This window comes from Ursus americanus, chromosome 32 (genome assembly GCF_024610735.1).
Source record: "Ursus americanus isolate L20-20 chromosome 32, mUrsAme1.1.p, whole genome shotgun sequence".
NCBI lineage: Eukaryota > Metazoa > Chordata > Mammalia > Carnivora > Ursidae > Ursus > Ursus americanus.
This window is the reverse complement of record NC_142158.1, coordinates 31738374-31747916: the sequence shown is the minus strand read 5'-3', so window position 1 is coordinate 31747916 and position 9543 is coordinate 31738374. Positions and strand designations below refer to the sequence as shown.

The 9543-nt window shown below is 56.7% G+C and overlaps 1 protein-coding gene across 2 annotated transcripts; it reads right to left on the bottom strand.

The window, feature by feature from the left end:
- Positions 1 to 205: 205 nt before the first annotated feature.
- CDKN1A (cyclin dependent kinase inhibitor 1A) lies at positions 206 to 9035 on the bottom strand. 2 transcript variants are annotated; one of them, XM_045777832.2, is made up of 3 exons: positions 8949 to 9035; positions 3453 to 3908; positions 206 to 1757 (listed from the first exon to the last, which is right to left on the bottom strand). In XM_045777832.2, the coding sequence occupies exons 2-3, from the start codon at positions 3895 to 3897 to the stop codon at positions 1708 to 1710; spliced, it is 495 nt and encodes a 164-aa protein (XP_045633788.1). In that variant the 5' UTR covers positions 3898 to 3908; positions 8949 to 9035; the 3' UTR covers positions 206 to 1707. The 2 variants fall into 2 exon arrangements, with proteins under 2 accessions (XP_045633788.1, XP_045633789.1); XM_045777833.2 differs by having other exon boundaries at positions 3453 to 3902; positions 8949 to 9022.
- Positions 9036 to 9543: the final 508 nt, after the last annotated feature.

Below are 9543 nucleotides of genomic sequence, written 5' to 3'. Positions count from 1 at the left end.
ACCAAACTGTTGACCGTGGTGCTCTTTGCAGAGGTGTGATGTTTATTGTTTTTTGTTTTGTTGTCGTCTTTTGCCTCATGGTCTTTCTGTTTGTTAAGCTCTCTACCCTGTCTAACTTTAAATGCTTAATTGTTAGAATTGTAACAACGGCCAAAAAAACTTCCACCTACTCGTTCTTACAAATGATGAGGCATACTGATCACAATACAAGTCACTCAGAAATATTTATTGAGCACCTGCTGTATACCCAGCACTGTGGGAGGGGCTGTGAGGACACAGAGCAGTATAGGACTTGTTCCTGCCCTCCCGAGGCTTACAGTCTAGGTGGAGGCGGGAGAAAACAGTCCAGGCCAGGATGTTACAGGAGCTTAAGGTGTTTGCGGTCAGACCCACTAGGTGCTTCGGTACCTCCAGGGACTCAACGTTCAGTGCCAGGAAAGACAATAGCTCACAAGACAGGCCCACATTAGCCCACTTCGCATGCCCACCCCCACCATCTTAAACATCTGACCACCCCCACCCCCACAGGTCCACCTCCACCGTCTTAAACATCTGACTCCTTGTTCAGTTGCTGTTCAAAGTGCAATGAAATGGGGGAAGGGGGGGCAGTGGGGAAAGTTCTTGGATGAGTTCCAGGGGCTGGGGTCACCCTCTCCCTCCTAGAAAAATCTGCTCCCCCCACAATACACCCCTGACTGAGAGATCCCCACTCAAGAAGGCCTGGCTGACCACCCAGGTCCTCTGCCCCAGGAGGTAAGAGGAGGAGGTGGTCGCCACTTGAGCTGCCTGAGGTAGAACTGGGGACCCTTACTTCTAGCAAACCCCTTCCCCTCCCAGTCCACCGAGCTGGGGGGACAGGCACCCCAGAGCTGCCACCAAGGGCTGGGAGGGTACTAGAGGGAAAGGGTATGGGGGAGGGGAGGGGAGCAGAGAGGGACCTGAAAGCCCAGATGGAAAAGAGGGGTACCTGGGACTTGGAGAAAAGTGCAGGGGAGGCCAAACATTGAGACTGGCTCCCCTGTGGGTGGCAGAGGGGGTGAGGGGAGGTGGGGTGGTTTGCTACAGGACCCTACCTTCCCCCATGCCTTCACAGGACAGAGTGGGGCAACAAGGACCAGGAGGGTGCCCTGTCCCCAGCCATGTTCCAGGCTGTGCCCATTTCAAGGTCACCCTGCCCTACCTTACAGGTGAGGGGACTCCAAAGTTTTGATGATGCCCCCACCCTGCTGAGCCCCCTTCAAAGTGCTGTTTACTTCTCAAATTATAAAGAATCCGGGTTTGGGAATGCAGGGAAGGGGTGGAATTTCATAACACCTATGAGGCGGTGAGCAGAGGGAGCCAGGCTCCTCCAGAGAGCACCGCCCGGCAGGTGAGGGTCAGGCCAGCCCCACCTCATCTCTGGGACAGCGGAAATGGGGAGCACAGGATGAAGACATCTTAAATAATAGTTTGCATAATAAAAATATCTAGCACTCTAATAAGCCTATCATTCTGCTGTCTACTCGTTTTTTAAATAATTCTAAATGCCAGAGGCTGGGGAGGAGTGGGGGGAGGATGGTAGCAAGCAGGGTATATACATGAGGAGGAGTTTAAATTAAAACACAAATAATAATTAAGACTTACAAACTGAAGGACTAAAGGCAAAAGGTGTAGAAGGGGGGGGGAGGGACCCTCATTTCTAAGAGCTTGAGGCTTCCAGGGGGCGCATCAGGGCTTCCTTTTGGAGAAGATCAGCCGGCGTTTGGAGTGATAGAAATCTGGAAAGAGAAAACAGAAGTCAGCCAAGCGGGAGGCGGAGGGCCCAGCAGAGCTAGCCATCTAAAGCACACTGCAGAGGGGCAGGGACCCCTCCCTAGGGCCAAGGGGACACATTGCCAGGTACAGGGGAAGACTCCGGCAACTTCCACTCTGCCTCCCAGTACAGCATTATAGAGAGCACCCCACCACGCTTCACAGACGCGACCGGACGATAGCCAGACCTACATCCGGGGGCCTGCTCCAAGCCAAGCCGCCCACTACAGTAGCCAGCAGCCCTATGCCGTGAAATGAACTAGAATCAAATAAAATGAGAAATTCGGTTTCTCAGTCACACCAGTCACATGTCAAACGCTCAGCGGCTACTCGTGGCCAGTGGGTCTGGACATCTGCATCACCGCGCGATTCCATTAAACAGCCCTGCTCCAGGAATGCTGTTAGATAGTCCACAACAAGAGTTCTGTACAATGACTCAGCCACATAAATGTGAGCTATTATTATTATTATCAGTATTCTTAGTTCCGACCCGGCTGCAAATTTACCATGGGATTCTTTTTTTTTTTTTTAAGTAGGCCCCATGCCCAGCATGGAGCCCAACACGGGCCTTGAACTCATGACCCTGAGATCAAGACCTGAGCCAAGACCAAGAGTCGCACGCCTAACCCACTGAGCCACCCAGGCGCCCCTGCCATGGGATTCTTGACTGCACCTCTCCGAGCCTGTTTCCTCACGTATAAAATGAGGCTGACACTGGTGCAGTGCTCTAAGGACTGAATGAAATGCCCTGTCTAAAGGCTTTGGTCTGGAGCCTGGCATAATACGGTCAGCATCGTTCATTCATTTTTTATCAAGCACCCACTACGGGCCAGACGCTGTCCTAGGTGCCTGAGATTCAGCAACGAACAAGACAGAGGCAGATCCCATTCCTGTGGAGATAATAACCTCACGGAGACCGACGGTCTCAAGATAAGGCAGCAGCTGCCGGTAGTAAAAGCAAACAAACGAACAAAACGCCGAAGAGAAAACAACGAGGCAGGGAAGGCGGACGGGAAGTGTGTGTGTGACCGGGAGGGTGAGTTAGGTTTGGAGAGGGCAGCCGGGAAATTGCTCTCATTCGTTTTCTCTACACTGTAAATTCACCGTGGGACCTTAGGCAAACCACTCCACCTCTCAGAGCCGTATCTCCGCTCCTATAAGAGAGCGGCAAGAATGTCATACGGTACAGGACTGCTCTAAGCACTAGATGAAATCCACGTAGACACCACCTTAGGGGCGCCTGGGGGCTCAGTGGGCGAAGCGTCTGCCTTCGGCTCAGGTCATGATCTCGGGGCTCTGGGACTGAGCCCTGCTTCCAGATCCCTGCTCAGTGGGGAGTCTGCTTCTCCCTCTGCCCCTCCCCCCACTCGTGCTCTCTGTCTCATAAATAAATAAATCTAAAAAAAAAAAAGAAAGAGAAAGAAACCATTTTAGTAATTCACCGTAGCAAGGGGCCTGGCATATAATAAATGTTCCCAATAAATGTTAGCTAGCTGGCCTTGGCTGCAGACCTGCTGTGTGACCTCAGGCGAGTTGCCTCCTCTCTCTGGGCCCGTTTCCCCTTCGGCCTAATGAGCGAGCGAGCAGGACCAGACAGGCCAGGGCTTGCACCGGGAATTCTGAGAGTCCCCTGCAATGTCCTTCCCCGCACCCATCCTCACCTGTCATGCTGGTCTGCCGCCGTCTCCGGCCCTGAGAGGTGCCAGGAGCCCCCGGGGACGCCTCGGGCCGCTCAGGGGCGTGAGGCATGAGGGTGCAGGACAGCGACAGGTCCAGGTGGTCCTCCTGAGCGGTCCCCTGCAGCAGGGCAGGCGAGGGGCTGGGCCGCTTGCCCCCTCCCAGGTCATCCCGGCCCCCCCAGGGCCCCGCAGGCAGGTAGAGCTTGGGCAGGCCCAGGCCCCACACGCGCTCCCAGGCAAAGTCGCCCTCCAGCGGTGTCTCGGTGACGAAGTCGAAGTTCCATCGCTCCCTGGCCTCCTGCACGCAGCCGGCCATCAGCGCGTCGCAGTCTCGGCGCAGCTGCTCGCTGTCCACGGGGCCGAAGAGGCGGCGGCAAGCCTTGCTGCCACGCGGGACCTGCTGGGCGTCCCCGGACGGCTCCGCCATGGCACCTGCGGCTGAGACACAAGGCCCGGTCAGTCGGGAAGTTGCGCCCTACCTCACCAGGCTGTGCTTTGCTGTGCGAGCTCAGGTGACGTCTTCCCACTAGAACACGAGGTCCCTCTGGCTCCTTCCCACAGGCCGCCTCCAGCCCCCGAGTCAACAGCCACCGGGTGGGGACAGAACTCAGCCATCCTGGCACCCCAAGGTCACTGGGGGAGTGGGCAGCTGAAGGCCAAGTTATGTCAACAAAGACAAGTTTACTGCAATAGCAGAGATCAGAGTTCTGTTTGCCACCAGGTAGTATCGGCTAAATTTGATTCGTTTTCCCCCGAGGTGTCCCTCATGGGCGTGAATGCCCCAAGTACGTGTGAATTGCCAGAGTCCAGTAGTTTCCCAACCCCAGCGCAGGCCAAAAGGTCAGGTCCCAAGCGAAAGGACAGGCTGACAGGTCCTCTGGCCTCCTGGATCCTTCTACCCAGATGCCCATGTGGGATAACTCTGTTCTGAAATCCAGAAGTACCCCGGACTTGGGGATAAAAAAAAACACCCAGGATCTAGGCCTAGCTCCGCTGCTTACAACATAAACTTTAAAAAGTCACTTAAAAAAAATTTTTTTTAAGATTTTATTTATTTATTTGACAGAGAGAGACAGCCAGCGAGAGAGGGAACACAAGCAGAGGGAGTGGGAGAGGAAGAAGCAGGCTCCCAGCGGAGGAGTGTGATGCGGGTCTCGATCTCAGAACACCAGGATCACGCCCTGAGCCGAAGGCAGACGCTTAACGACTGAGCCACCCAGGTGCCCCTAAAATTTTTTTTTAATTAAAAAAAATTAAAAGTCACTTAATGTCTCTGGGCCCCAGTTTCCTCATCTATAAAATGGGGCTCATGGTCAAGCAGTTGGTCAGGGAGCCCCTTCAGGCAAGGCAATAGAACAGAGGTGAGAGGCTGTATCTTGTGGTTAAGAGCCAGGGCTCTTCCAGGGTTGGAATCCAGGCTCTGCTGGGCGACTGTGGACAAGTAGATTAACTTCTCTGGGCTCTATTTTCCTCATCTGTAAAATGGAAACAGTAACAGCGCATGTCTCAGGGGACAGGCATGAGGATTCACCGAGTTACTGTAGGTAACATGCTTAGAGAGGCACCTGGCATATAGAAGTGCTTGGAAAACAGAAGTGTTATTATGTCTGTGTTCAGTTCTTCCTGAGCCTTCTCCACGTCGCTCCCCCCACCCCCGGCCACCACCTCCTCAGACAGCAGCTGACAGGTGCTGTGTGCTGAGGGCCTTTCCCAAGGATGTCATCAGGCAGGAGGCCTGGGGGTGAGGAGGGGCTGGGCAGGGCAGGGTGATGATTTCTCCCAGGCTGAGCCACATCCTGCCAGGCACATCAGGTGATCTGCAGTCTAGACAGCCTGGAAGCCCCTGCCCCATGTTAGCTGCATCCAAGGAACCCGTTTTGCAGGCAGAGAAAATTAGAGGTGGCCGGTCTACCCAGTTCTCCTCCCACTTCAGAAGAGGGAAAACCGAGGGTGCGTCTGCTCATGACGAGGGACGAGGCGCTGGCACCCACCTGCCCTGCTCTGGCCTGCCGCCAGGGCTGAGCGGCTGTGCAACCTTGGCAGGACTGGGTCTTCCTGAGGACAAGTCCTGCTTTGCAGGCTCGGAGGGTGAAAGCTCTGCTGAGTGACCTCCTGGGGCAGGAAGCCCCTGACCTTTGCCACAGCTACTCCTCCCCCCGCCACCTCTCCCAGCTTAGGGGAGAGGGGGAGGCACTAAGCGACCTCAGACCAAGTTTAAAGGGCAAGAGTTTGGAGAGATATGAGGCTTGCCCCCAAATCGGAAAACTAAAAAGGCCAAGGGCCATTGCCCCATAGAGGGGTTACGCAGTGCCGGGGGCAGAACCCTCAAATAACCTTCACCCACTCGCTTCGGGGCAAGGGTTGGTATTTATTTATATATTTTTATGTGCCAGGGGCTGTTCTAAGAAGTTTGCAGATACTAATTTTGCTAAAGAGTGGGTATATTTGCTCTTTCTTTTACAGAAGTAACTAAGCCTCAGAGAAGATAAGTAACTTGCCCAAGGTCACACAGCTCACAAGTGGCACAGCCAGGATTTGACCCCAGGCCTGTCTGCCCTGAGTTCTGTGCTCTGGTGTTCATCTCCACTCCCTCTCTAGTTTTGTATTTCTTTTTTTTCTTTTTTTTAAGATTTTATTTATTTGACAGAGAGAGACATAACAAGAGAGGGAACACAAGCAGGGGGAGTGGGAGAGGCAGAAGCAAGCTTCCCGCTGAGCAGGGGCTTGATTCCAGGACCCTGGGATCATGACCTGAACCGAAGGCAGACGCTTAACGACTGAGCCACCCAGGCGTCCCTCTAGTTTTGTATTTCTAACCAGAGGCCCAGCAGAATCACTTAGGGAGCTTTTTAAAAATACAGATTGAGGGGCGCCTGGGTAGCGCAGTCGTTAGGCGTTTGCCTTCGGCTCAGGGCGTGATCCCGGCGTTCCGGGATCGAGTCCCACATCGGGCTCCTCCGCTGGGAGCCTGCTTCTTCCTCTCCCACTCCCCCTGCTTGTGTTCCCTCTCTCGCTGGCTGTCTCTCTGTCACATAAATAAATAAAATCTTAAAAAAAAAAAACAATAAAAATACAGATTGATAGGTCCCTCTCTCCCCAGATGAACTTAATTCAAATTAAAGGGGATTTAAGCAGGTGTTTGGCAGTTCCCCAGATGGGCACTCTTAGGGTGCCATTCACCAGGTGGGGGTGGCGGGGGGAATACACAGGATGGCCAAAACGGAAGTTATGGGTCTCAGTGCCTCATTGGCACAAGGAGGAGGAGCCTGCCTAGGATTTTATCAGGAAGCTGGATATTCCCTGGCTTCTAGGAGCTGAAGATGGGACCAGAATTCAGGCAGGGATCCTCTCTCCTACCACCCCTGCCCTATGGCTTTCATAGGCTCCCCATCAAAATCTGATCTCACTCCCATTACCATAATAACTCCCAGTTCAGGAAAACTTAAAAACACAAACCCTTGTTTTACAAGCAAATAACTGAGAATAGCTTCCTTTGTTGGCCTTCGTGCCTTAGACTTCAACCAACTTGAATTCCGAAGTAAACAGTAAGCACTCAGTACACACTGTTGAACCAGCGGGGGTACTCTTTTTAAGGGGAGTCCGCAGATGTGGCTCAGCCCAGGAGAAGCGAGGCGGGAAGGAAAGGCGGGCGAAGCCGCATTCCGCGGGAAGGCGTGTTTGCTATTCGCGCCGGAGCCAGAAGGGGGCGCTGGTCTCCAGGAAATCGCGCGCAGGGTCGGAGGTGCGTGGGCAGAGCTTTGGACAGCAGCAGGGAGTTGTGATGAGTCAGTTTCCTGCAAAGTGCTCCCCGCCCGCCAAAACTTCGCTTCCACTCAGGCTGCAGCGTCACCCTCGGGTGGGGGGGGGGGGGAGGAGGGGGAACGGGGGCCGCAAACACGTCACGCTGAGCCAGCCAGGCTTCCGAAAGCCCCGCCACTGTTGGGAAACCGCGCGCTCCTCTGTGACTGAGACACACACACACACACACACACACACACTCCGCACGCACAGGCGCGCAGAGGTTTGGTCCCTCCACCTTATCTCCACGCCCAAAGCACGGGATGAGTCAGATCCCTGGAAAATAAAAATAGACGAAAGCAAGGAAAACAAAACCGCTCGAAAGTTCTACTCGAAACGCGACGTGGAGGGAGGGAAGGGGGGGGAGCTGCCTGCCTGGGTACCCTAAAGTGCCAAACCCAGTTCCCAGATTCTTTTTCGCACGAGGAGGGCGCCAGTGTCCCCCGAAGGCCCCCGACAGGGCGGATGCATTGTGGCCCGCAATGGGCGGCGGCGCCCGAAGGACAACTCGTCCTCCTGCTCCGCTCAGACCTGTCGCCCTCGGAGAGGGCAGTTTGGTGGGGGCGCCGAGAGCCCCCGGATGCGGCTGTCAGAGTTCCTGAGCAGCGTCGCGCCCCCCGAAGTCCCACCATCCAATGTGACCTCTCCGCGTCCCCCCGCCCCGGGCGTGGGCTGCACGCCCCGCGGCCGAGCAGTGCAGGGCTCCGCTCCCGCTGCGGAGCCGGGCGCCCCGACCCAAGGGCAGGCTGGGCGGGGGTTCTGCGGGCGCGATGGAGGAGAGGTGTGTCCGACTCCTGCTCTTCTCAAACTGACTGGCTGGCGAGAACCCACCCCGCGCGGGGCCACCGCTCTCGGTCCCCGAGGGCGCGCTCCGAGGCGGGGACCGGACACCCAGTCCTGGACCTCCTGATTCCCGGCTTCCCTGAGAACACTGTGTACCAGCCGAATAGTCACTGTGCTGATGGGGGGGACCGAGACCGCGGAGGGCCGCGAAGCCGACTCCTGGGGGGCCACGGTCCCCCCAGCCCAGGCGGGGCTCTGACCTCACCCGGCCCGTTTCCCGGGGTCTCCTTGTCACCGTGAGTCACCTCCTCGATTGCCCTTAAAGGACGTGTCCCAACACGTTCCAAGGACCAGGGACACAGCCCGCGCTGACCTCAGCGCCCAGCCGGTGGCGGACACGGAGGCGTCGGGGACCCAGACCTCAGGGGTCTGGGCGGAGACCGCACCGACTGGATCGGAGAGCTGGCCGGGAGGGGATCGCGAGTGAACCTGCTCGGCTCGGCGTTCCCCGCCCCTCCCGGGGTTCGGCGCTCCGGAGCTTCACCCGCTCGCCGCCACAGCGAGCCGCGCCGGGGTCCGGGGCGCACGGGTCCACGCCGCCCCTCGCCGCAGCTTCGTTTGAAGGCACTGGGAGCGCGGCAGGAGATCCTCGCACTCCTGCCCTCTCTCTCCGCCCGAAATCTCCGACACAGCCCGACTCCGTCACAGGCGCACCGTACGGGGACACCCGTGGGAGCAAAACCCAGACCCACGCACGGACCCACGCACGTCGTTCACCTGTGAAGACGCCACACACACACACACGGACACGGACATGCACGGACACAGGCGGACACGCTCCGCTCTTCTCCGAGCTGCCCGCCCAGGGTTCGCTCTTGCCTGCCACGATTCCCTCACCTCCTCCGAGGGTCTCGGTGGCTCCGTGAATCAGCGTCTGGCTCCCGGCCTCCAAGCCACGGTCTCGGGCAGCAGCTCACACCTCCGCGGGCCCCGCTCCGCCCGCCCCTTATATAGGATTGACGTCGGCGGGCTCCGCCTACTGAGGGCCTGGGACCGCCCCTTCTGCCGCAGCAGGTCGCCCGCCGCAACCCTCCCGGCTCCGCTACCCTCCTCGCTCCGCTACCCTCCTGGCTCGGAAACCTCCGAACTCAGATGCCAGCGTCGCGTGCTGCAGGAGGGCGCTTCCGTCCTCCCCACACCCCGCGCCTGGGCCTCTGTGCTTGACACTTTTCCCCACTAACTGAGCCACAAATCTGCGTTGTTTGAATTGGGGTGTGAGTTGCACTCCCCACGAAGGGATGGCATTCTTAGGATGAGCTCCTTTTCTAGCCCCAAAACAGCACGAGGGGTGACATTAATAGATAAAACTCCATAAATGATAAAAAAAAAAAAAAGGATGCACTTCGCTTTGCAATTCCCAGAAACGCCCACTATACCACCGCTTCCTCCCCATCCCTCACTGGACCACCTCTCCCTAAGCACTACCCGAAGC